Source organism: Carassius auratus, unplaced genomic scaffold (assembly GCF_003368295.1).
Source record: "Carassius auratus strain Wakin unplaced genomic scaffold, ASM336829v1 scaf_tig00000450, whole genome shotgun sequence".
Classification (NCBI taxonomy): Eukaryota; Metazoa; Chordata; class Actinopteri; order Cypriniformes; family Cyprinidae; genus Carassius; species Carassius auratus.
In genome coordinates, this window is record NW_020523301.1 from 59,615 (window position 1) to 87,500 (window position 27,886).

Here is a 27,886-nt window from a genome sequence, read left to right on the forward strand (position 1 = left end):
TACAGTACTGAGGAATAATAATAATAATAATAATAATAATAATAAAACATAAGATTGTATTGTTATAAATTGTAATTATTATTACAAAATTCTGGGAATTTAGAAATTGTTAAATTATTAAAGGTGTTCCAAAGGTAGACTGGTTTGCTAAATATAAAAAAGACAGTCTGGGTAAACGGCAAAGCAAATATTCTAATATTCCTTAAATGGTTATTTAGTGCAAAATAAAAGTAGCACTATATATATATACACTAAATCGTTCTCTTTTTTACAGACTAATTTACTGAGCTGTTCTTTCGTGTTATTGTAGTAGACCACCGTTTTATTTTTCCAAGAAGTGAAAGTCTTCCATCGTCAACTACTACTTCATCATGACCGGATGTGGACGTGGCATACGTTCTTCTCAGTTCTTCCGGTGCGCGTGAGGAAGGGATTAATCGTTCGTCTCGCTGCTGTCTTTCCGTGAAAGAACGGCAGTCCTTTCGCGCTTACCGGCGTTTAGAACCGGAAAGGCGTCCTGACGACTCGTTCGTTAACTCATCGAGCTGTTTATGAGGTAAGCTGTCAATCGGTGCTGGATATTTTTGTATTTTTTATTTGTTTATTTATTTTCCTGTCACTATTAGCTTAGCTTAGCACATTCAGCGCGAGCCGCAGCGTCGAGTCATTTAGGAGTTTAATTCATGTTTAATACAATAAAGTGACACATTTTTCTGTAGTTCATACGATATAAGGGCTTATTAAAGTTAGATGCGTGTTGACAGGCCCAGTGGGTCATTTTCTGATTCTGTTCTGATAACCAGAAACGATAAACATCCCAAATTAGCTTAGCAAGAGGTGAAAGAGTGAGTGGATTTAATGTCCTCATACGCCACTCGGTGATTTTAAACATGAAGTCAGTTATTAAAGTCTAATGTGTTATGTAACTTAATGACTCCGTGGTACATGATTCAGTTTTAATAGCAGATGTGTCGTTGCTGCAATGTATCTGCTTGACTGTTATGATTTTGTTTCTCAACTTCTTGACTGACATTTCAACTTCTAGTGTCTTTGTCATCACCTAATGTATTTTTAGTGGGTTTTTTTTCAATTGGTTTACCAATTTAATGACCCTCTCCATTGCTTATGTTTTCCAAATGTGTATAAAAAGTAAAAGCATGACACCGGGTGGTGTCAACACTAATTTTCCTTTTTTTTTAAGTTGGATGTTCACCTAAAAATCAACACACTAAATAACTTTAATGCAATTTTCTGTGAATCTTCATTGTGTTAAACAATTTAATGTATAACTGGTAACTGCCCTTTTGTTTTCTTTTTAACCACGCCCCCTAAATCTGCTCGCTTGTTAAATGTAAATCTGCTTTAATTACATTTTTGAAAGGATGCTCCTTTTTTTTTAGTTAGCTTTGTGGTAAAATACACAGATGGACAAGCAGTTTTAGTGGCCCTTGCTTGTGTGATCATCACTGTCTTTAAGCCTTAGGGCAGGAAACCAGTTGGTCAGGAGACTTGCGGCTCCAGTTTCCCTTTATGTGTCCTGGTCGTTCATGTAGTGCTCTTGTACATGACTTCTCCGAGTTCTTCTGTGTATATTCAGGTCATCCAGCAGGCGTGTCATTTCATTTCATACAGATAGATGGAAAATGAGCATGTTTATCTCTGGGAAAGTCCTTGCACATGGGATGCTGTATACTATTACGGTATCCATTGCCTTGAATTATTCAACATTATTCAAGACTGCGTTGTGATCTTTGCTATGATATCTGCTAGAAATGAGTAGTAGTTTTAAAGCTGATTTATAAAAATAAAAATACATCTCTATATTTTATAATTGCTGTTAAAACTACTTTTCTGTCCGTATTTTTTAGGTTTTTCTTAACCTCTATTGAGAAAGCAAATTTGCTGGAAGTAATTGTCATTTGAGTCTGCTCCAGTCAGCTTCTGTTTCATTGATGTTTGTGAAATTGATATGTGCGAGACATTATAAAACACCATTATATAAGCAGCTTCAGGAGTTACTCTAGTAAACTGTTGAACTAGTGAGTTGAAGAGTCTCAGATGTTTGGGCTGGGTGTGGAACACAAAATACGTCAGACGTCTCTTATGTGATGTAAATGTTAATAGGGTGTGCTTTCTCTGAATGTAGGTTATGTTTTTTTGAGTATCATCATAACTTACTTTAATATTAAGCCTATACAGTCCTGAAACTTCAGGTTTGGAAATGAAGGTCATATTTCAATATTTCATAGTTGACATCCTAGCCTACAATGAATGACTCCAAAGACCAGCTTTTATTCATCACTGTGTAATAACTTGCTCGGTTGTGAAACAACTTTTCATTTTTGGCTGACGATACTTACTAGGCCTTGCAAGCTTTTTGTTCATTATTATTAATAACCAAATAGTGGTTTTGGCATCATTTTAGGTCATTTTGGAGTATTGTAGGTGATAATACCTTTCTAAACTCCTGCCAATAGTTAATACGTTGTAAATTAAGATTATTGGAGTACATTTTACAAGAAAATACTATTTCAGTCTTTTTATTCAAAATTCATTTTTAATTCAATGTATTATTTGATGTTTCTTCTTGGTAATTAATTCTGAAACTTACTAACAATTTCTAAGTCAATTTTTTACACCAATTTTTCTGTGTCACCTATTAACATTAATTTATTAAATTATGATGCCAAGATGATGTTTAGAGTGAACTTGACCTTCATGATCCACTTCAAAAACTTTCATTCACTTTTAACTCTATTGGGGTCAGCAGTACATATTTATTTATGATACAATCAATTTCTTTTGGATGAATTGTTTTATTTTATTTTTAATTTTTTAATAATGTTTAGTAAGAAATGTCACATTGTGCAAGTTGTAAATATTACTTTAAGGGACTTTATTTATGATTTGATGTGTAGAAGATATGTACATTTACCACTAGGCATAATACTTCCTCTGGAGTACTAAATGAATCAATTTTCTTTCTATACAGGGGTGAGGTCTGTGCTTAATGACACCCTGGACGACAAACCAGTCATAGGTAGCATGGGTATATATGTAGCAATAGCCAACAATACATTGTATTAGGGATGGGCGTTTTCCGCAAATATCACATTTGAGTATTTGAGCTCACAAGAAACGAATATTCGAATATTTGTTTATTTAAATTAAGTTTAATGAGACAGACATTATTTTCAGCAACATTATTTGTTTCTGTCATTACACACAATGTGTGCTTACACACAATAAGCTTGAACATTACACATCGTGTTTTGTAGCTGATAACAGTTGACAACGCATGCAAACAAACAAAGTCGTGGCCTAATGGTTAGAGGGTTGGACTCCCAATCGAAGGGTTGTGAGTTCTAGTCTCGGGCCGGACGGAATTGTGGGTGGGGGGAGTGCATGAACAGCTCTCTCTCCACCTTCAATACCACGACTTAGGTGCCCTTGAGCAAGGCATCGAACCCCCAACTGCTCCCCAGGCGCCGCAGCATAAATGGCTGCCCACTGCTCCGGGTGTGTGCTCACAGTGTGCGTGTGTGTGTTCACTGCTCTGTGTGTGTGCATTTTGGATGGGTTAAATGCAGAGCACAAATTCTGAGTATGGGGCACCATACTTGGCTGAATGTCACTTCACTTCACAAAAGTACACATTAAAAAAAATGTGAACAAAGAAAAACCGTAAAGCAGCATGCAGCAATTAGGCTATTTTAGTACGTAGCCTACACTTAACTTTGAAACTTTTAAACTGTCAGCAAATCGTTCTTTGCTTTTTTCTATTGTTTTACATTTTCTTGTTAAGAAACAGGGGCATGTAAACATGATCGGGGGAAAGTCGGCTCCTTAGTCTGTTAACAATAAGGCCGGCTGAAGAGAAAACGCTCTCTGACGGCACAGACGTTGTTGGGACTCACAAATGACGGTGTGCTAAGCAAAGTTTTGTGAAGCATTTCGTGTTTTCCTTTCACCACTGAATGGGATCCTCATCTGGTGGAATGACCAGCAAGAACTGTTCCCACTCTCGCACTGGAGAGTCGGACCTGCAATCGAAGGGTTTTGAGTTCGAGTCTCGGGCTGGCAGGAATTGTAGGTGGGGGGAGTGCATGCACAGTGCTCTCTCCACCCTCAATACCATGACATTGAGCCAGGCACCGAACCCCCAACTGCTCCCGGGTGCTGCAGCATAAATGGCTGCCCACTGCTCCGGGTGTGTGTTCACGGTGTGTGTGTGTTCACTGCTCTGTGTGTGAGTGCACTTTGGATGGGTTAAAAGCAGAGCACGAATTCCTAGTATGGGTCACCATACTTGGCTGTATGTCACGTCACTTTCACTTTCACACTTTCAAATGCAGAGCACGAATTCTGAGTATTCATAAGAAATGAATAATTTTGATTTTGATTCCAAAAATGAATGTGAAATTGTCCTGTTATTTGTTTACTTCTGTGTGTTGTTTGCTTTTAAACACCCCAAAGCTTTTCCAGCTTGAAGAGTGAAATAGCTTTCCTGGCAAAATTCTCTTTTATGTCAACATTTGCTGCTCTGGCCTTAGCTTAAATGATTAGTGAGGAGTTTTGCTGTGCCAGCAGTCCAGCGTCACGTCTTTAGACCCCTGAAAGCATCAGAATGACTAACAAGACCTCTTAAGCTCTTCTCACAGCAGTACCTCATAAATATAGATTTACTTCCTCAATTTCTTCTTATCCTTTTTTTCCCTCTGTTTCGGCCCTGTCTTCAGAGTTGGACGAACTGAGTTGGGGATGAACTGAGAATGAATGTCAACCAGCAACCTCACATGGCCTCTCCTTATGGGCAGCCTCAGCCTGGGTATCAGGGCTACCCCCAGCCAGGGTATGGGGGTGACAACGTGCCATCGGGATATCCGGCTCAGTATGCACCTTATAATGGGCCGGGCTCTGCCTACCATCAAGGTCCACCCCAAGGTAAGAGGGGTGAAAGTACAAAATGATTGTGACTGGTTAAGAAGATGTGTTTATGAAAGGTTATTATCATTTAATATGAGCTTAGTTCTGTAAGATCTTTTTATGAGTGCCAGTGAAGTCAGATTTCTCCCTCCCAGCCTCCTCTTTTTACCTATCATCTCCTGTTTTCACATTTCATTCCCATTTTTCACTGCTCTCTCTTTCTTGTATTGCAGGATATTCTCCTTATGCAAGCTTTCCCTCTAAGACTCTCACAACAAACTTAGTCTCTGACCTGTCCTCCTCCTCTCCTCTTGATCTAGGTAACTGGTTTAATTCTGCTTAGCAGCCTGTCCTCTTCCGTATTCCCTGTAAATCATTGTTGACTGCAGTGTGCAGGATGGTGTCAAACCACAGGATGCAGTCAAAACTCAGCTGTGGAAAGGCACACGGGGAAAAAAAATCTCCCTGGCTGATGATCTATTTCCCCAATTTTCTCTTTCCTCAATACTCTTAGTATATAATTGAACAATAGTATTTTAATCATGCTTTCATAATTGAGGGATCTTTACTTCCCTTCCATGTGAATCAAGGGAGTTGTTTGACTTCTTTGCTGTGTTTGTAATACTTGTACACAGGGTGGCTTAGTGCCAAATGTAAATAAAATTGTTAAAGAGTCGATTCAGTGATTTGCACACAGTTGGCTAGTGACATGTGAAGCAACTGCAACTTAGGTTTATCTTGATCTACAGGAATCTGTACGAACCATACACTAGAGAATATTTACCATCAGAAATGTGTCTACAATAATCTAAATAACCCCATTGTCATGAAGAAAAAAATGCTTCTGACCTATGATATTTTTCCTTCCCTTCTATTCAGCATAGGACCTACATTTTTAAAGCTGTTTATTCTTCTTAATACTGTCATTAGTAGAAAAAAAGAAAGTATTCTATGCTGCATTATTTGCTTAAATTGTTGCTCAAAGTTAATCATAAAGATTGGAAATAAAATGTGTGCTGTTGGGATAATAAACTATTTAATTATTTGTTGCTGGTCCTGCTAAAGGTATGAGAGGACCCCCCACCTCAGGGGCACCACCTGTCTCAGGTGCCCAGAACTATTCTCAGTTTGGGCAAGGAGAAACTCAGAATGGACCACCACCAATGGTTGCTCCACCACAGAGGTCAGTTACCCATCATATCAGCACATAACTGTGTCCTTTCTATCAATTAGTAATTTAGCCTATGTGTTGCCTCTTACGTTTTGTGGCTGATATTACATAAATGGGTTAAATCATTCCCATTTAAGGAATGCAAATTAAGTCCTATTTTCATGGTTTCGCAGAATTGTCATGTAATTTACTTAGATTTTATTTTAATTGCTTGTTCAGGCCTCCAGTGTCTCAACCTTACACTCCAGCTGCAGTGAATCTGCCTGGTCCTCAACCCACGTACGGCCAGCAGTACGGAGCTCCACCTGTCAGCATGCAACAGATGACCAATCAGATGGCCAGCATGCAGGTTGGCTCCACTGCACCCTCCCCTGCAGGCCCAGGCTATGGTAAATAACTCTTTGAAAGTTTTAACACCATAAAAATATCTAGAACATCGCTGTGATTGACAATTTGTTGTTTTTTTTTTTTTCTAGCCCCACAGTCCTTCCCTCAAGCTCCCCCTGTCTCTCAGCCTCCTTTTTCCACAGCCCAGGTACAACCAGGTCCCACCCAGTCATACGGACGCCCACTTCCTTCAACGCAGCCCTCTTTCCCAAGACCACCACTTCCCACCTCCCAGCCCTCTGCATTCCCTGCAGGTCCACCACCCACCTCGACTCCATCTCAGCTCCCAGGTGTCATGCAACCCCAACCGCCAGTTTCCCAACCCCCACCTTACCACTCAGGTCCCCCTCCAACCTCTACTGGGTTTCCACCACGGCCTCCCTTTCATGGAATGCAGGGCCTTCCTATGACATCACAGGGTCCTCCAATGGCGTCACAGGGTCCTCCAATGGCGTCACAGGGTCCTCCAATGGCGTCACAAGGTCCTCCAATGGGATCACAAGGGCCTCCAATGGCGTCACAAGGTCCTCCAATGGGATCACAAGGGCCTCCAATGGCACAGGCTAATCATATACTCCCTACACAACCTGGCATGCCACCTGGTCCTATCAACACCTCCCTGTCAGGGCCACCACCACAGCCTGGAATGCAGGGATATCCTGCTCAGCAAAATGGTGAGCCCCAGTGTTGTTACTGTTAATTATAGCTAATACAATTAAATTATTCGTACATCGCGATATCGATGCTTAAACGACACATCGTGCAGCCCTACTCCAGAGGAATTATTATGCCTAGTTTCTAGTTATTTGTGTTTTTAAGAAAGCTACATGGTTTAGAACAAGTACAAATTAGAATTTTTAGGCGAACTAACCATTTAACAGGGCTAATTCATTCATAAGTCTTTGTGAATTGATTCGCTTATTATTTCCCTACCAGGTGCTTTTGGGCAGGTCAGAGGTCCTCAGCCTGGTTACACAGGACCATATCCTGGACAGCAAAACTATGGAGCGCCATCCACAGCACCTGCTCCGGCACCAGCTGCCCCAAAGAGGCTTGATCCTGATTCTATCCCAAGCCCGGTATGAACACTCCACATCTGACATGTACACAAGGTCACTGTCCACCATACCCTCTCCCACACATCTATTGTATTTTTTTTTTTAAGTGTGTTTGTTTTAATATTTATCCATCATTTTCAGTACTTATGCACTTGCATACACACACACACAGATGTATGCTATCAGTTTGTAAAATAAATGTGTAAATAGGTGTGTGTGATGTGCTTGTGTTAAGAAAGGCTTCGCTCTGGAGACTCCTGTGTCTGATTTGCATGCATTATGGCGGCTATTAGTAACAATAAAATCCAGATTCATAGATTTTTCAAGGCTTGAAAACTGCACATGCCGCCTCGCAACAACTGCACACGTCTCTTACACTGTCTGCTAAACAGTGTGATTAATCATCAATAATTCTAGGCTTGGAAAATAACAGAGGAACTGTAACTGTGGTTACACTTCTGTTTATCTACTCTGCTCTTTCTCTCTCTTTTTTTCTTTTGTTTTGGCTTTTCTCTCTATCCCTCTCTTTTCTTATAATTTGCTGGCTAAATTGTTAAAATGTAAAGCAAGCCTCTGACATGCCGCCTGTGCAGAAAACAAGACATAGAATAGACCCAGACGCAATCCCAAGTCCAGTAAGTGCCTCATGTCCTTCTGCCGTTCTGTGTTGTTATACTGTATCCTAATTTCAGTTTTTTTTTTTTCACGTGGGGATGCCAATGACTCTGTCTAGATGAATAATATTTTATTTCTTCTTCTTATAGAGCTGACATAATAGCTTTTGTGTAGCAGGCACATCTGTTAGTCCACCCAAAAAAGAAAATGATGTTGTTGTTTTTTCATATTGTTCCAAAACTATGAGACTCTGTCTTCTGTGGAACATAAAATATATTTTTGTCTAATGGAAGACAGTGATTTGGGTCCCAACTTTCTTCAAAATATCTTTTGTTTTCCAATCATTCACGTTCGTAATGACATGAGGGGAGTCAATGATGACGTCCTAATTTGATTCTAGATGACTGACTCACATTGGACAATTTGTTTTTAGACTGGTCATTGGTGCCTACCAAAACCGTTTGTATTTACACTCTTGCATGCATTTTAGTAACAGTTTATGCATGACTGACGTGTTCTTATCTTTAATATAAGCATTGTGGCCCATCGTTTAAAGGTATATTCTGGGTTAGATGCTACTCAGGCTCTATCAGTGACTTTTTTGGGATGACAAGAGGGCAGTAACAGAGCTGCAGGGTTGACGTAAAGTTGATTGCTAACCTGGATATTAGCATTACCATGGACCCTTGATAAAAGCCAATAGTGTTTTACTATTGCTATATGAACAACAAAAGTCTGTGATCTCTACATGTTTTGTTCATCAAGATTATCTCCATGAGTGGGGTATCACTCGTATAATTTTGTGTTGTAAAATAAAATACAAAAATGCATTAAGCTTTTTAACCAAAGCCTTATTTATGATATTAAACCAAAAATCTATTTAAATTATTGGCTTCAAAATCATGTATTTAAAATGTTCAACTCATTTCCTGGGTTTAGGGCTCATACCTGCAGCACTTTATGCTCTTGTTGTGAAAGTCTCTGGAACTATTCAGCAAGAAAGTGTTTGGTAATAGAGCTAAACTAATTGGGACTGCATGTTTCGGGTGTTGTCAATGAAGCTTAACTTATTCAACCCTGAATATTCCTTTTAATCTGGTTTAGATGATCAGATGTGTTGCTAAACGTTTCCATTTACTGATAAAGAGGTTTTTCGGGTGAAAGGTCAGGGTGTGTTGTTTGTTCATGAATAAAGGTGTGTCACTCTTTCATAGGCCGGTGTTTGTTCTCTCAGATTCAGGTTATCGAGGATGACAAAGCAAACAAGGGAAGTGAACCTTTTACTACAGGGGTCAGAGGTCAAGCCCCACCTCTTGTCACCACCAAATTCCAAGTTAAAGATCAAGGTAAGAATAGAGATAAAATACTTTTAGACATTGTTTGGAATGGAAAATTGCTCTTCTATATGTATAGTGCATGCTATATTTTTTTGTGTGTAAAACAGTAGCCTTTATTCCATGATGATATAGGTCTTAATAAAATATTTATTACATTAATCTCTCCAAAGGGAATGCTAGTCCACGCTACATCCGTTGTACATCCTACAACATGCCCTGCAATTCCGACATGGCCAAACAGTCCCAGGTTCCCCTGGCGGCTGTCATTAAACCCCTGGCCCCTCTGCCTCCAGATGAGGTAAAAGGCCACAATCGTTTTCCTCTAAAATAAATACAAAAGGGTCTGTGGGTAATAACATGTCCTTCCTTTTTACTGGCAGACACCACCATATCTCGTGGATCATGGAGAAAGTGGTCCCATCCGCTGTAATCGCTGTAAGGCCTATATGTGCCCGTACATGCAGTTTATCGAAGGTGGCCGTCGTTTCCAGTGTGGCTTCTGCAGCTGTGTCACAGAGGGTTAGTAATGCTCCAGTAAAATGCTTATCATGCTGAGTTCTTCCTAATCGACATCTAATGTTGTGGTTTCTGTTCTTCTTTCCCACTCATAGTGCCTCCCCATTACTTCCAGCATCTGGATCACACAGGGAAGAGGGTGGACTGCTATGATCGTCCAGAGCTCTCGATGGGCAGTTATGAGTTTATGACTACTGTGGACTACTGTAAGGTACAGTATATGTTCCCATCATGCCACTACAGTTTTAAGAAAAATCTGTGCTAATATGTATGAGATTGCTAATTTTAAATCTGATTTATTGACAGAACAACAAGTTTCCTAAGCCGCCAGCCTTCATCTTCCTGATTGACGTGTCCTACAATGCTGTGAAGAATGGCATGGTGGGAATTGTATGTCAGGAGCTGAAGACATTGTTGGATTACTTGCCGAGGTGAGAGTTTAAACAAGCAGCAGTACGATCAGAATAATACAGAACATTCAATCATATCTGCATTGTTTTTTTTTTTTTTTTTTTTTTGCATCTTCAACAAAACATAGCATGTGTAATTGTGATATTGCCATTTTATTGGTCCATGCAGAGAGAACCCTGATGTGGAATCAAACATTCGAGTTGGCTTCGTCACCTACAATAAAGTGCTTCATTTCTACAATGTGAAGGCCTCCCTTGCCCAGCCCCAGATGATGGTCGTGTCAGATGTGGCTGACATGTTTGTGCCCCTACTGGATGGATTTCTGGTCAATGTCTCAGAGTCCAGGGTGGTTATTGAGAGGTAGGTTTCAGTTTGTAAACTAACGTTCAAAAGTTTAGAGTTGGTAATAATTTATTTTGTTTACCAAGACTGCATTTATTTCCTCAAATAAGTACAGTAATGAAGTGAAATTGTATTGCAATTTAAAAACTTTTCAAGTTCTTTAAAAAATCATTTTGAATGGCATTGTATTTCTAGTGAGTACACTTTAATATCCACAATTTCGTAGAATTTTTCCATGTAAGCTAGTGAAAGCTAGTATACAAAGCATATTGATTATGAAAATGTACGTTGCCACCAGTTTGTTGGATCAGATCCCCGAGATGTTTGCAGACACAAGGGAAACGGAAACTGTGTTTGGGCCTGTAATTCAGGCTGGGCTGGAAGCGCTCAAGGTATTTGATCTTACTGCATCAATGCAAATTATGAATGAATCATATTAATGTTAATGATTCCTAAAATGCATTGTGATTTGAAAATGATGCCAGCCTTTTGGCCTTGTAGTAATTCAATAGAGCACTTCGGTATACAGTATTAATGGAAGAAACTTGGTTTTACCTTTTTATGTTTTGAGTGTTTCGTGTCTGCTAGGAGTGGAATCATTCAGTAACCGTGACATTTCTTATTTGTCATCTAGGCTGCAGACTGTGCTGGAAAGCTTTTTGTTTTCCACTCATCTCTTCCCATCGCTGAGGCTCCAGGCAAACTGAAGAACAGGGAAGATAAGAAACTAGTGGGAACTGATAAAGAAAAGGTACCATGACCTCTTCCTCTCAAATCTGTACGGCTTACTACATTGTGTGTGTCTCTGAAAAACGCAATGTTGAAAGCACAGTGGCAGCTGAAAATGTTTTGTCTCATTAAAACCTTGAAGCTATGAGAATATTGTCACAGAAAGCTTTTTAATGTGGTATATATTAGGTCGTTTTAAAGGACCCTCTCCATACGACACATTGTGAAGTTCCCATCTCCATTTCTTTTGCAGTCATTATTCCAGCCCCAAGTTAGTTTTTACAACACCCTTGCCAAGGAGTGTGTTGCACAGGGTTGCTGTGTGGACCTCTTCCTCTTTCCCAACCAGTATGTTGATGTAGCAACATTAGGGGTGGTCCCCACTTCAACGGGCGGCTCCATCTACAAATACACCTACTTCCAGGTATGAGAGAAATGTACCGGCTAGTCATTATTATCATACATTTCCAGTTCAAAGAAATCTTCTTAACCAAAAACAACATGCGCTGTGATTATAGACACTATGGTTTGTTTCAGGCTCCATCTGACCAGGAGCGTTTTCTTAATGACCTGAGGAGAGATGTGCAGAAGCAGATGGGCTTTGATGCAGTGATGAGGGTCCGCACCAGCACAGGTGAATACACAGCTCTGTTTACCAGATTTTGAATTATTGCTTGATTTTTCGTCATCCTGCCTTTTATCTACTAGATATATTTATTTGGGGTGTAACGGTTCACAAAATTCACTGTTCGATACATTCAGTACAGGGGCAGTTGGTTACGTCGCAATGTTGGAAATATTTCTGTTTTAAACATAAAGGCAAGCCATTGTATATTATGTGCAAATTTTGTGCAGGAGTTATGCCGGTGAGCGTCTTAATCTTAGTCAATTCACTAAATAGAAAGTGAAAGTAAAATCGGAATGACAGAGTAATCACAGAGCTTACAGCATCTGACACTGCATATTCTCTCAGATGACGAGAGACGAATATGCTGATTACTGTTTTAAATTAGTCAGGCCTTTAATGTAACAGGCCTACATTTAATTGGAAAATATCTTAATATATGAATACGTGTATAATTACACCCCTAATATTTATACAAAAATGTTCAAAAGTTTAGGGGTTGGTTTAAGACATATATATAGTTTGCAAAAACAGATTTCTTATGCTAGAGGTGGCGTTGAAAATTACTATTGAAAATTAGTTTTCTATTTTTATTTATAATTTATTTATGTGATACAAAGCTAAATTATCAGTCTGCATTGTTACTTCATTACAAATTTTTTTTTACTAACATTTCCAACTTTTAAACCATAGTGCAAAAGTTACCCGGTGTGTTACATGATAGTGGGGGCAAATTATTTTGAGAGAGGGATGAGGATGGCGAATGATAGGCCAGTGTTAGAGGCTACGCAGTTTGTTTTCATTTTCACAGTGGACTGTTGTAGTTTCATTCAGAAGTTGATGCACCTCTACGGTTGTAAGATTGTACTTTTTATTTACAGAATAGTACCAAAACCTTACAGTTGTAAGTATATTAGTAGTATGTAAAATAATTTACGTTGCAGTAAGAGATTGCACTTCGCAATTCCTGTAAAACAGCATTTGTATATTTGAGTAAAGCTAGAGAACTTGTTTGACTCAATGTTATGTAAGCTTGAGCCATGTGTTAATTAAGGTCTGAAATAAAACAGAATGAGAACTTAAATATTCTGTGATTTAGTATGCTTGCTTATCATAGGAAGTCATAAGAAATGACTCATTACAGTAAGGTAGTAGCCTAGTGAGAACAGGGTGTTGGGGGGGGGGTCACCTTTTTTTCTCTTTTTGATTAAATCGCAGTTCTTGCAAGTTCCCGCAATTTCATCGCATAAGATTGCAAAAATATCCTGCATATTCCATCGCATTTTTTAAGAAAACCTGCCGCAAAATCAAGAATTTTTGCCCGCAACAATCACAAAAAAAATCTGTGTTTTTCTGGAGGGACTGTTTTACACATATCTGCAAGAAATACCAGTCATGTTACCTTAGACTGTTTTAATCATCAGTTTTTAATGTATATATGTAAAGGAGTTTAACTTGTGTGTGTTGCTGTGGCAGGTATCCGGGTGACTGACTTCTTTGGTTCCTTCTTCATGAGCAACACCACCGATGTAGAGCTGGCAGGACTAGACTGTGACAAGACTGTAACCGTGGAGTTCAAACATGATGACAAGCTCAGCGAGGAGACTGGAGCTCTAATGCAGGTGTGTGTGTGTGTGTGTGTGTGTCTCTACTTTTGCACACACATGTGAAGTGTCAGCTACACTGAGTTCAGTCTCATTTAATGACTTAAGCTGTGCTGACCTTTTTGTCTGTACTCTCGTTCTTTCTCTCTTCTTTCAGTGTGCAGTCCTGTACACCAGCTGCAGTGGTCAGCGACGACTTCGGATCCATAACATGGCAGTGAACTGCTGCTCTCAGCTGGCAGACCTGTACAGGAACTGTGAGACTGACACCATCATCAACTACTTTGCCAAATATGGTGAGTGAAACCACACGCATCCTCTCACACTGGTCGGGTAAACACCACCTCACTGTTTCCTGCACTAGCACTCTGAGGGCCACCTCTGTTACACCAATGTAAGATTTATATATATATATTTTGTTAGTTTCTTTGTTTCGTTCTTTTGGTTTTGTTTTAGTTATTCCGGCTTCAAAATCTACAGCTCCCTTCCAGTCTATGGACAGCATTCAATATTATTACTTTGTTTGTTTTTCAGCAGCTTTTGTTTTGGGTTTTGTTTTGCTTTTTTGTTTCTTTTGTTTGCTTTTTCAAAACCTAGAGCTCCCTTCATAGTCTCTCTGTATCATTGAATTATGCATCATTGTTTTGGTTTGCTTTTGGCTTTGTTTGGTTTTTGTTTTGTTTTCAAAAAGTAGAGCTTCCCAGTCTTCCTACAAAATGTAATGGCTGCAAAACGTAAATAGTTTTGCAAAGGCAAATCAGCAATAAATTGTCATAACTATAAATAATGATTGACAACCATAAGCGTTTACCTATTTAGCATCTCAGTGGAGGCTCATAATATAGGCCATTTTCATGTTAAAGTTTCGAAGATAGATCGTTTTCTTTTTAATGATGTGTTCTGGGACCTGATTTGAGTTGAAGGATTATGTTGTTGTATTTCAGCGTATCGGAGTATACTCAGCAGTCCTACCAAGAATGTCCGTGATAGTCTGATGAATCAGTGTGCACAGATCTTAGCCTGTTACCGCAAGAACTGTGCCAGTCCATCTTCAGCAGGGCAGGTAACTATAGAAAATCATAGTGCCATAACCCCACACAAATCCTTTTTATTAATGATTACATTTCTTCAGTATTTGTCGTATCCTACATCTTATCTACTTGTCTGCATACAGTTGATTTTACCAGAATGTATGAAGTTGCTGCCTGTGTACCTGAACTGCGTGTTGAAGAGTGACGTTCTGCAGCCCGGGGCGGACGTCTCCCTGGATGACCGTGCCTACCTGAGACAGCTGGTCAGCACTATGGATGTGGCCGAGAGCCATGTGTTTTTCTACCCTCGTCTGCTTCCGCTGGTGAGTCACAAACACAGTAATATCAGCCCATTTGATTTTGCAGTTAAGCTGTGAGAGTTACGTTAGATTCTCTGATTCTCAACAGCAAAAGCTGGATGTTGAGAGCATGACTCTGCCTATGGCAGTGAGAGACTCGGAGGAGAGACTGTCTAGGGGAGGAGTGTACCTGTTAGAGAACGGACTGAATATTTTCCTTTGGGTGGGGGTCAGTGCCCAACAGGAGCTGCTTCAGAACATCTTTGGCACGCCGGCCTTCAGCCAGATAGACTCTAACATGGTATAACTCTTTATAAATATGCATATATAATGTAATTAAAAGATTTGATTTTCATCTCATATAGAGGCTGTTACATAGCTTGAGTATACTTATGAGCACATATGAAACTTGATTCTTTTTTGCATGTTGCATTTTGTTTTTAAAAATATGATTTGAACATTTCCATTCTTATTTGTCTGTTTTGCTGATCTAGACCTCTCTGCCAGCTTTGGATAATCCTTTTTCAAAGAGCCTAAGGGAGATTATCGAGTCCGTCAGGGCACAGCGCTCACGATACATGAAGGTAAATACGTCACAGGGCTTGATATTATGCTTTTGCAGATATTTGTGATTCAGGCAGCTGAAAAGATTGTTTACTTTTCTGAAAGCTTAGGTCACTTGTGTTGAACTATTTTTATTTTTTATCTTAGTACAATAAAATTATTAGCAAATGAAACAAGCATCAGGAAGTCAAGATAATCCAGGAATTATGCATGTCCTTGACTGAGGGGAAAAAAGGGAGTAGTTTTCCGTCCAGATTAATGTTCGTCTGTAATTATTCACCACTCGTGATTATAGGGTGACACTCGAGTCCTCTTAAAAAAAAAAAAAATTGCCTTTTTTTTTTTTTTTTTTGAATTTCACTACTTTTAAGCATTTTTAAATGAATATACTAATAATCGTTATCTTTCAGCTCATGGTGGTGAAACAGGAAGACAAGCTGGAGCTGATCTTCAAGCACTTCCTGGTGGAGGATAAGAACAACAATGGAGGGGCCTCTTACGTGGACTTCCTGTGTCACATGCACAAGGAGATTCGTCAGCTCCTGAGCTAGGAGCATCAGGTCCCCCCTTCTCCTCCCTCGGCTCTGTACTCAGAAGCGCTTTCATTTTTTATTTAACATAATAAACAAAATCCCTTCTCTCCCTCAAGTATAATCTCATCCACGTGACTCTTGAGGAAGAAGCCACCTTGTAAAGGAAATGCTTGCTCCGTCAGATTACGGTGTTCTTTTTGTTTTAGTGGTGGGAGTTATGACCCGAATTTCTCCTCCTCTCTTTCAATGACAGGCTCCTGAGACTTTGTGTGTGTGCACGTGTGTGTGTGTGATCGAGAAGGAGGTATGCTGTTCTGGGATCAGGTTGAGAAGCCTAAAATAGAGCTCAAACCGCTTCTTCAGAACAAAACATCTAGCGGGTTTTAGATTGTGTTTGACTGTGAACGTCGATGGTGATTGTACTGGGTGTTCTGTGAGAAACACTAGCACTGATTAATAGTCTCTAGGTACCGAAGGACAGAAAAATAACCGCATTAGAAATTCATCTAGACCTACTTGGAATACAGTGAAATGAAATCCCTCATCTTATTCCAATATGAATCAAAAGATGTTTTAGAACAAGTTCGATTCATGTCTATCCAATTATTAATAATTTTGTATTTTTTTGTTTTTCCCTTTGATTATCTCTCTCAGCCTTGGCCTTACTGATTCTGTCTCTCCTTTTTCATTTGTTATTCTGTTTATCTCGTCTAACTTTTGTCATTTTCACCTTTTTAAAGTGTGCAGAAAACCTAATAGACTATGGGAGTTTGAAGTGTGCTGTTAATCATTCAAAATGTATTTTACTCGAAGAAAGCATTCGAAATAAAAGTCTATGCATCAACTTATCTTTAAAAGAAAGAGGGAAAGCTGTTCAAGAGCATGAGCTGAATGCTGCGCTTCTTTTTCTCCTTCCTACCACCCTCATTCTCTAGAAGAAGCAGATATGCCTAAAACTGATACGTTAGTGATGTTTCTGCCTCCTGATGTAGAATATGGATCCCTATGGATGCCCGGACAGGAAGTTGAATTTCAGATCAGCCTCTCAGGAGGATGGGAGTTGTCAAAACCCTATAGATGGTTCAGTGATTGGGCATATATTACAGATGCATTCAGGCATTCATTCAGTTCCCTATTAAATTCTCTCTTTTTTTTCTTAACTGTATGGTCTGTTAGAAACCTGTATACTACATGTGTTTGTTCATGTATCAGATATGATTTAATATTATGTCCTAAATCTGTTAAAGGAGCTGGTGGCGTCTCTCTGCTCTAGGGTATTAATCTTTGTGCAATGGAAGCCTGTGCTGAGAGTGGAGTGTGGGACTCGTTTAGAAGCTGGCCATTTTTAACCGGTTTTAACCCAAGTGAGCGGGTCAAGTCAAGCACATGCGAAATTGTGACCTTATAAGCAATCAACACTGAATACCTTGTCATCACATTTATTACATGTACAGAATTAAAAATCACATTTTAAAAATGATGTCAAGCTAGTGTGCTTTGTTGAATCTGCATATGATGTTTGGGTGAGTTTTTTTTTTTTCTTTTTTTCCTCAGTACTTCAAAATATTTTACAAGCTCATCAGAGACATTCTGAAATAAATCTTCATCTATATCTAATATTAAAGAGGTCTTTTATATAGAAAGGTGAGCTGGTGTGTTTATCAGAGGTGGATCCTAGTGAGGTTCTCTTTAGAACGGAGGGATCAGCCTTTGAGTTTTCTTTTCTTTTTTTCTCCTTTTTTTCATTTTTGTGTTTGTCTCTAAACCATATATGGTTTTTGTTGGTCATAGACTCCTCAATGTCTTAAAGAGTTGTCTTTTTGTTTCATCTTTGCCTCCTGACTGCAAATAAATACCTATATCAATTTATCGATTTACTTCTGCGCTCTTACCAATCCATTTATACAGTGCAATTTATGTGAATTTTTTTTTTTATCTAAAAGTTAGCAGACACTTTTATCCAAAGCGACTTCGAAATGAGGACAATAGAACCAATCCAACCAACGAAAGAGCAATACTATATGTAAGTGCTGTGACCGGTCCCTTTTAGTATAACGTAGTACATGTAGAAAGTGTTTATAATAAGTAAAAAGGTTACTTATTATATACAAATAATAATAATCATTATTATTATTTATTTATTTATTTTTATTAAATGAATAGTAGATTGAATTGGCAGTGTTCTTATGAGAGGTTCAGAATTATCAGTTTAACATCCTGGCCTAATTTTGGTGTATTTGTTTCAGATGAGGTGGATCTTGTGTGATCTCTGATCTTAATTTCGGCTCAAAGCACATTGCGTGTCCGGAGCGTCAGACTCGCTTAAAATAAACCTTAAGGTGCTTTGTGTAACCGAATGAGCCAGACTATAGGGCGAGTGATGATTGTTGCATTGAAGATGAACTCTCTCAGAATTATAAGAATCACGGGGGCATGTTTTATACCGTTGACCTGGTGTATACTACCATAAAAAAAAAAAAAAACACTACTATTTTTTTTTTTTATCGATTTTATTCATTAAGGATGCAGTAAATTGGTCAAAAATGGGTGTAAAGATATTAATATATTATTAAAGCTTTATCTTTCAAATAAATGCTGTTATTTTAAACGTTCTTTCATCAAAAAAATCCTGAACAAAACATCTTTTGCAGTTTCCACAGAAATGTTAAGCAGCACAGCAGTTTTCAACATGATAAATAATAAGAAACATTGCTTGATCATCAAATTAGCTTATTGGAATGATTTCTGAAGGCTCCTGACACTGAAAACTGGAGTAATGGCTGCAGAAAATTATTTTTTGCCATCACCAGAATAAATGACATTTTCAATTAATAATACAATGGTGAATAGTTATTTTACATTGTAAAAATATTTCACAAAATAACTGATTATTCTGTATTTTTTATCAAATAAATGCAAGCATGGTGAGCATAAGAGACTTAATTCAGATATATTAAGAAAATCGTACATCAGACTTATTTTTATTTTTTTTTATTTTTTTTTGTGCTTCTGTCTAGTAATTTTCATTGCTATACTTTGGTTTGCCATTTTGATAATACTTAAATATGATGTCAGAATTTAATGCATGTGAGCAGCATAAAATCTTTCTCTCTCTCTCTATCTCTCATATGGATTTGATTAAAAAGGATCTGCTGAGGCAGTTTTTGTTGTCATGTCAAGTCATAACAAGGCCATCTAAATGCTTGTGCACTTCTTAAAATTATTTTTAAAATACCCTTTTGTACACAAATGCACAGTATTTCTCTTCTGAAAAAAAAACATTGTTGAGACAAGTTAAAGACTATTAGAAAGAATGAAAGGAAAAAAAACAGAAGCCCTTTATTATGTCTCGTCCATTAAATACATCAACACAGAACATACAGTAAGTCACATGATTTCAGTGTCAATTTTTTTAAATTGAGATTTATACATCACCTGAAAGCTGAATAATAAGATTTCCATTGATGCATGTCCTAGATACGACTATTTGAAAATCTGGAATCTGAGGGTGCAAAAATACTGAGAAAATCACCTTTGAAGTTGTCCAAATTAAGTCCTTAGCAATGCATATTATTAATCAAAAATTAAGTTTTGATATATTGATGGTAGGAAAATTACAAAATATCTTCACTGAACATGAACTTTACTTAATGATTTTTGTCTATTGCTACAGATATACCCCAGCAGCTTAAGCCTGGTTTTGTGTTCCAGGGTCACGTACTGTATTGTATAGTTTATTTGATATCAAGTGGAAACTGCTTCCCTTCGCCATATTTTTCAGCCTCTCTCTGGTAGTTTTGTTCATTAAAAGCCTTTCTTGAACTTCCAGTGTAATAAATCAATATCTGTCAGTGAGACAGCTGTATTATTAGAAAGTCCAGAACAGGGCCTTATTACATCATGCTGAGCATGTGAATGACCTGTACAGTATATTACATGTAAAAACTTTATTACACTGACGTCGACTACATGATGGACTTCAATGAGATAAAATAAGAGGCTTACATCATTATCTATGTTATTCAGATTTCTTGGAATACCACTCATAAAATATCTCTACTGCCTAACAGATGTCAGAAATTTGGCCTGACAAATCACACTGGATTTAGAAATTATGTCTATTTAAAAAAAAAATACAGTATAAAATATATGCAAAATATATATATATATATATATATATATATATATATATATATATATATATATATATATATATATATATAGAAAGTATTTATATTTAACTTTTTAATATATAATTTATTACATACACTTTGTGAGCATCTAATTTAAAACCAATTAAGTTGCAATAGTGTGATACAGAGACATAGGACTAGATTTAATGTTGAAAGCTTTGCTTGGAATGTGACCAATTTTTCCAGTGTTTTTCACACATATATCACATGCACAGCTTGTGGGTTGGATCTTGTATGTTCTGTCCAGTGACGTACTCCAGGCTCTGTGGCGTAATGGAGAGTGAACCCGTGGAGACATCCCTGTTTGTGTACAGCAAATCAGGCCTTTGACACCTGCCGTGAGATCAGTCGTAACCCACATCAGACATTTAGCATTAACAAGACCCCTGCCACCCTCATCTCTCACATTCTGAAGCCTGCCTCTCTCAGACTGAAGCAGAAGTAATTAGCCTCTGTCCTGAGGGACTGATGTTTAGCTGGACTGCTGATGGGACTGTGTGTGTGACTGCTGTATAAACTCAGCTGATGCTGCCACCAGTCACAAAACATTTCGTCCTCACTTTTAATACATATGTAGCCTATTTACAATTCTAAATGTTAAAATAATCAAAATCTTACATCGTATGGCTTGCTAAGTAGAGATATGCTTTTTTTTTTTCTTACTTTTTTATGACCGAACCCAATAATGTATAATTTATAGGAGCTCTGTGTGGAAAATTAACTCTAACTAAAAGGACACTAGTAATTTCTTCACACTTTTTTTTTACATTTATAAAAATACATAAATTATACATACAAATATTGTATATACATACACACAAAACAAAATATTTAGATACAATAATTTTGTGCATTTTCCAAAAAAAAAAAAAAAAAAAAAAAGATTGACAGTGGCATGGAAAATATTTTGATGTGATCTTTAAAACAAGAACTGAAATCTTGAATTCTGAATTTTAATAAAAATCATAGGAACGATGTAGTGCCCAGTTAAAGAAATACTCATGATTAAAAATAATAATAATAAAAAAAAATTATTATATTTACATTTATTTATCATTTTTTATTAATTTCTTTTTTATTTTTGTTTGTTTGTTTAATGTTATAGTATAAATGCTTTAACCATTGGATAAACAATGCTACAAAACTAAATGTAAAGACTGCCAATAAAAAAAAAACGATTAAACAAACAAAAATGTAAGGAATAATTTGCACAGTTTGTCCAGCAGGTGTTGCTGCTGGTGTCGGTGTGATGAAGGATAGTAAACATACACACACACACACAAACACACACAAGCTGTTGTTCTGTCCTCGTGTAGCCTCTTTCTGTCATAACACATTCCAATAACCGAGCATTCACACGGATGCATCAGATATGTGTGTCCTCGATTAAGACCTGCGGATGAACTTTAAGTTTCTTCTAAAGGAGACAGAATGAAGGCAGAGTTGCTGCGCCATCTGCGAGTGTCTGTGTGTCAGGACAGCTTTCTCCACCCACCAGGATGACCACCTGCCCACCCGAGCATCATCACCTGTCATCTATATGGGTCACAGCTGTGCATATGCACGCCATTGCTTTTCCAATCTTCTAATCCAAAATAAGACAGAATCATTTCCAATCAGAGAATGAAAAAATTAAGCTCCATTTAAGTGGCACTGTTCAACACAATATTATATAGAAATTAATCATTTATATATATATATATATATATATATATATATATATATATATATATATATATATATATATATATATATAAAGAAACCCACGCTTAACCCATCTCTTTTAAAGAACTACTGACCAGTTTCCCTTCTTCCTTTCATTGCAAAAACACTTGAACGAGCTGTGTTCAACCAAGTCTCTGTCTTTCTCACACAGAACAAACTCCTTGAAAGCAGCCAGTCTGGTTTCAGAAGTGAACATTGAACTGAGAATGCCTTGCTCTCGGTTGTTGGAGCTCTAAGACTGGCAAGAGCGGATTCCAAATCTTCAATACTTATCTTGCTGGATCTGTCCGCTGATTTTGACACAGTTAACCACCAGATCCTCCTGTCAACACTACTGACAAAGGGCATCTCAGGAATCGCACTCCAGTGGTTTGAGTCTTACCTCTCAGGTCCTTCAAGGTATCTTGGAGAGCTGAGGTATCTTAGTCGCAACAGCTAACTACTGGGGTGCCCCTGGGCTCAGTTCTTGGACCACTTCTGTTCTTTCTCTACATGCCATCACTTCTGTCATTCAAAAACATGGCTTGGCATCAATTCCATCCTGATGATCCAACGATAGGTGCTCACATCTCAGCTTGCCTACCAGACATTTCTTGCTGGACGAAGGATCATCAACTTCAACTTAACCTTGCCAAGACAGAATTTATTGTGGTTCCATCAAACCCATTGTTTCATCACGTTCAGCATCCAGTTAGGCACGTCTACCATAACTCCTTCAAAAACAGCCAGAAACCTTGGAGTTATGATTGATGATCAGCTGACTTTCTCATACCACATTGCTAAAATTGTCCAGTCCTGCAGGTTTGCTTTATTCAACATCAAGAAGATCAGGCCATTTCTTTCAGAACATACTTCGTGTTCAAGCTGTTATTCTGCCCAGGCTGGACTATTGCGATGCTCTCTTGGCAGGTCTTTCAGGCAGTTGTATCAAACCTTTACAATTAATTCCAGAATGCGGCAACAAGAATAATTTTTAATGAGCTGAAAAGAATGCATGTCACACCTCTGTTTAACAATTTGTACTGGCTACCAATAGCTGCTCGCATAAAATTAAGGGCATTAATATTTGCCCACAAAACCTCCCCTGGCTCTGCATCCCTTTACCTAAATTCATTACTTCAGACTTATGTGCCCTATAGAAGCTTAATTTCTGCATATGAACGTTGCTTTATTTTGACATAAAGAGGCACAAAATTACTTTCACAGACTTTTAAATTAAAAAAGTTTCTCCTAATGGAATGACCTGCCCAACTCAATCTAAGCACCTTCAAGAATAGGTTAAAAATAGTAATTCTCTTTCATCTTTTTTTGACCCTCTAACTCTAGCACTCTCTATTCTAATCGTATTCTATTATATGCAATACATACAGTATATATATATATATATACGTTTATATTTATATTCATATAATTTCTATTATATATAAACATATTTCATACATAAACATAGCATATTTTTCTTAAATTTACATGCATGCATGTGTGTGTATTTATATATACATAATTAATATACACAGTACACACACATATATTATGTCAATAAAAACTTTTATTTTGGATGCGATTAATTGTTTGTACAACACTATTTTTTAAATTATATTATGTAATTACGCTGCTGTCTTGCCAGTCGCAGCATTGCTGATCGTGGTTTCGAGTATCGATACATTTGCCCTTTTCCGGGGAACACAAGAACACGCAGTAATCTTAGACAACTTAATACAGATATTTTAATCAAATCTGCAAATTCGTTTGAAGAACCAAATTAGCCAGAAATCAGTTATCACGATTAGAAGATCTGGCATCTTTTAAATGATCTCAGATGTATTAAGCGAGGTACGAAGAACGGGCCCAAGCTTCCTAGTATATACCTACATACACAACACGTATGAAGACTTTTGCCACATTGCCGCTACAGTACTTTGGGGCGGGATTATCTGTTTACTGGCCAATGACATTAGTTAGGCGTGGTCTGGAAACCTGTTAGAAAACCACAATAGTATTAATATTTACAATTGTTGATGCTGAAGCAGAATAACACACTTCCCCTGCTTATTGCTCATTTTAGCTTGGGCACGAAGCGAAACAGACTGTTTCTTGCTGAGGCATTGCAGGTGTGTGCAATTTAATCCGGTAAGGTCAAAGAGCTGCGATATAGATAGCAGGCGTTTTTGCTAACAACAGAGGAGGAGAGAAAGGAAAAAACGAAGGAGTGAGAAAAGAAGGCAGAGATGCTGCACTCCTCTGCACTCCCTCGGTCCCTTGGCTCGTCTATCACTGCATTCAGCCCCCGCCGAGGACTTGCCAAGGAGAACCCTGGAGCGCGCCTCCCAGCGCCTGACCTCAGATCAGTCCTGATGCACTGGGTGCAATAAGCCACAATGTGGAAGCAAAAACAGGGAACTAATCCTGAGTCAGCTATTAAAGGGACGTCTCTACCCTAGAGCAGACGTGCTCTGGTTTGACCCACATTGTCATCCCCTTTGCTCTCAGCCGCTCCCCACCAAGGGCACCAACAGCTCGTGCCTTACATTTTCACACTTAACTGCATAACCTGCCTGCGCTTTCTGACATAAAAGACCACGATTCTCATGTAGTATGACAAAACAATGAATATAAAAATCCTCTGGACCAATATCTTTATAGTAGCCGATATGACTTAATTTCAAACATCTTTAAAAACTACACTGTCAGGTAATTGTGGTAGTTTAGGGAATAATCTAACATACAGTTTGAAATAACTTTAATGTTAGGAGATACATTTAATGTAACACAAAGCATGAAATAGACTACTGTTCAGAGGTCAGTAAGGTCTGTTTTTGTACGAAATTTATATTTTTATTTAGTTATGGTGAATTAATTAGATCAAAAGTGACAGTTTATAAAGTTAAAAACATTTAAATGCTATTCATTTGAACTTTCTATTCATCAGTTTTCAGAAAAACTTATCACGGTTTACACAAATAAATTATGCAGCACAGCTGTTTTCAACATTGATAATAATAAGAAATGTTTCTTAAGTATAAAATCAGCATACTATAATGATTTCTGAAGAATCATGTGACACTGAAGACTTGAGCATCACAGAAAATAATATAAAAAAAAATTTAAAATGAAAAAACAGTTGTTTTAAATTGTACTAATTCTCTATGTTACTGTTTTTAATGTATTTTTGACCAAATAAATGCAGCCTTGGTGGGACAAGAGAAGTTCATATTTGTTAAAAATGTATTTACAGAAGTAACATGCTCTTTATTAATCTCACTCACTTTAATTCTTTGCACTAATATCATGCATTTTCATATTCATCTCCCATTACATCATTCAAAACAGAAACCAATATCTCGGTTAATTAAGTTATAACTTGTGAAAGACAAACAAGCTGAAGATGGAGAAAGACGCTTGGTGAGTCAGTTTTTAGTTTGAAAGTGAATCATTGAAAAAAAAATTTTTGTTGTTAAAAAAAAGAAAAAAAAGAAGAAGCAAGTCAATGAAGGGGGACTTAACCCTTTAAGGTGGTGCTTATGGGATACATCAGGCAACAAAAGGTTGGGAAACACTATTTTAATATTTCACATTTAATATTCATGTGTTGTGTCCTTGATCCAGATGGTTATTCCCGAGATGTCATCATCAGCCACCTTCCCCCAGAACAAACATAAGCTCCACCTGATTCATCCATCTAATGACGTCTGCTGGTGTACAGCTGTAGGATAACTTCATGTTGGTCCTGGATTTCTCTCTCAGCATGGGTGCAAATAAAAAAATTAATAAAGGTCCTGTGTGGTTTTGTCCGTGTTGATGTGTCTTTGTGTCTGTCTGTTCTGAATCTCTAATAGTCCGTGTGTCTGTTTCACAGCCTGTCATGTCAGAGCGGATGAGGAGTCGACTTCACACTGTTACTCAAGGTGACTTTCCTGGTTTTGTTATTTATTTATTTTTATGTGGTATAACCATGAAACCGATGGCTAAATATAGAGTCTGCTATTCACTGGAAAACTCTCTCCCCTTAGTTCCTTTTTGATTATGAGAGGAATCTCAATATAAAATCATCCACTCATCAAACATACAATAGAGGATACACAAATATAGATCCGTCATAAGAAATTGCCTACGAGGATGGTAATTTCATAGAAACTGAATATGTTGAGGCCTTTTCCTGAGTTAAAAATCCTAAGTATTTTGAATTTAAGATGCAGGATGTCGTTTTCCTGTGGTTACAGAGCAATTAGTCACTTGGAATTCACAGCTCAAGTGCCCATTAGCAATAATGACAGTATGCAGATTTTGTACTTGAACCAGTCGAGATCTTGCAATTTGATTAGTTATTTGTATTGATATTATTGGCATGGCCTTGGTTTTATAAGCAGAACATTTGTGTCAGAGATGGAGAAAGTTATTGAATTAAAACAATTTTTATATATTTCTTCAAAAAAACTCGACAAGGGATATTTATTAAGAAAGGTAATAGGGTTGATTTTGATATCATGTTTAAATTACAACAAGTTAAATTCACTTGATACAGTACTTGATCTTTATTTCAAGGTGAAGTAAAATGGAACCTTTGCTGCCCGCAAATCAGAGGTCAGAATATTTATTTTTATTCCTTAATTTTTTTACCATTTAAGTAAAATGGTTATCACTCCAGTAAAATTTGAAATATTGTTAAATATTATTAGAATTTGAAATGCAATTTTTTCCTGTGATGTCAAATTAAATTTTTAGCATCATTACTCCAGTCTTCAGTGTCAATTCTGTATTCAATTTTGTATTATTATTATTTATTTTTTTATTATTTTTATTTTTTGCTTTCTATGGAAACTTTGACACGTTTTTTAAGAATTCTTTAACATAAAAAAAAAAATATTAGAAATATCTTTAAAGAAAAATCTGACACCAAGTATTTGAACAGCAATGTACTATGTGCAGATACTCTTTGTGAATTTTTTTAATTTCTTAGACATACATCCTTAGTCCTGATTTAAATACAGCCTACATCTTGGTTCTGAAATCTGTCTTTTCGATGTCATAGGGATGATGAATACATGAAGACCTTTACCCGGCAACTACCGTATTTTCCGGACTATAAGTCACACTTTTTTTCATAGTTTGGCTGGTCCTGCGACTTATAGTCAGGTGCGACTTATTTATCAAAATTAACTTGACGTGAACCGAGAGAAATGAACCAAGATGAAACATTACCGTCTCCAGCCGCAAGAGGGCGCTCTGGAGACGCGGCTGGAGACGGTAATGTTTTTTCTTGGTTCTTGGTTCTAAATAAATGTGACTTATAGTCCAGTGTGACTTATATATGTTTTTTTCCTCATCATGACGTAGTTTTGGACTGATGTGACTTATACTCAGGTGTGACTTATAGTCCAAAAAATACGGTGCTTGGTATTCAGAAACTTGGCTCACCCACTCATAAAATAATAAGGATAACATATGAAATATATTCAGAATATTAATGCAAAACACCCAAGCTGTTATTCAGGTATATAACTGTGAGTGTGATATATTCACTTGATGTTTGTCAACATCAACATAAAAATCTAAATTTCCACTTTTTGCTTTCTTAAATAAAGATATTTTGATCTTATTATGATTATCAGTTTGCGCTGAAAATAAAATTAATGAAGGAAAATCTAATGTTTGGTTCAGACAGTTCCTAATGAACATAATAAAGGCCCATCCAGGTCACACTCCAATTCTGCCACTTGAAGATGCATCACGTTACAGAATTAAATGTGAATGTCCTTTCAGGTTCAGGTTTAAAAGAACAGTAATGAAAAACAGCCTGTTTAATTCTAAGAGCCAGAAAGA

General features: G+C 37.4%; 1 protein-coding gene across 4 annotated transcripts; it reads left to right on the plus strand.

Moving 5' to 3' along the window:
* The first annotated feature begins 392 nt into the window (after positions 1 to 392).
* On the plus strand, positions 393 to 18,013 carry LOC113068995 (protein transport protein Sec24C-like). Of its 4 annotated transcripts, XM_026241966.1 has the most exons (25): positions 393 to 556; positions 4,740 to 4,944; positions 5,160 to 5,246; positions 5,992 to 6,109; positions 6,317 to 6,486; positions 6,574 to 7,158; positions 7,421 to 7,563; positions 8,109 to 8,177; positions 9,392 to 9,503; positions 9,665 to 9,792; positions 9,875 to 10,013; positions 10,106 to 10,221; positions 10,317 to 10,441; positions 10,590 to 10,781; positions 11,062 to 11,155; positions 11,398 to 11,514; positions 11,746 to 11,916; positions 12,030 to 12,126; positions 13,594 to 13,739; positions 13,879 to 14,017; positions 14,666 to 14,784; positions 14,896 to 15,075; positions 15,161 to 15,352; positions 15,546 to 15,635; positions 16,026 to 18,013. In XM_026241966.1, the coding sequence occupies exons 2-25, from the start codon at positions 4,773 to 4,775 to the stop codon at positions 16,164 to 16,166; spliced, it is 3,642 nt and encodes a 1,213-aa protein (XP_026097751.1). In that variant the 5' UTR covers positions 393 to 556; positions 4,740 to 4,772; the 3' UTR covers positions 16,167 to 18,013. The 4 variants fall into 4 exon arrangements, with proteins under 4 accessions (XP_026097751.1, XP_026097752.1, XP_026097753.1 ...); XM_026241967.1 differs by lacking the exon at positions 8,109 to 8,177 and having other exon boundaries at positions 394 to 556; XM_026241968.1 differs by lacking the exon at positions 5,160 to 5,246 and having other exon boundaries at positions 394 to 556.
* The last annotated feature ends 9,873 nt before the right edge of the window (positions 18,014 to 27,886 follow it).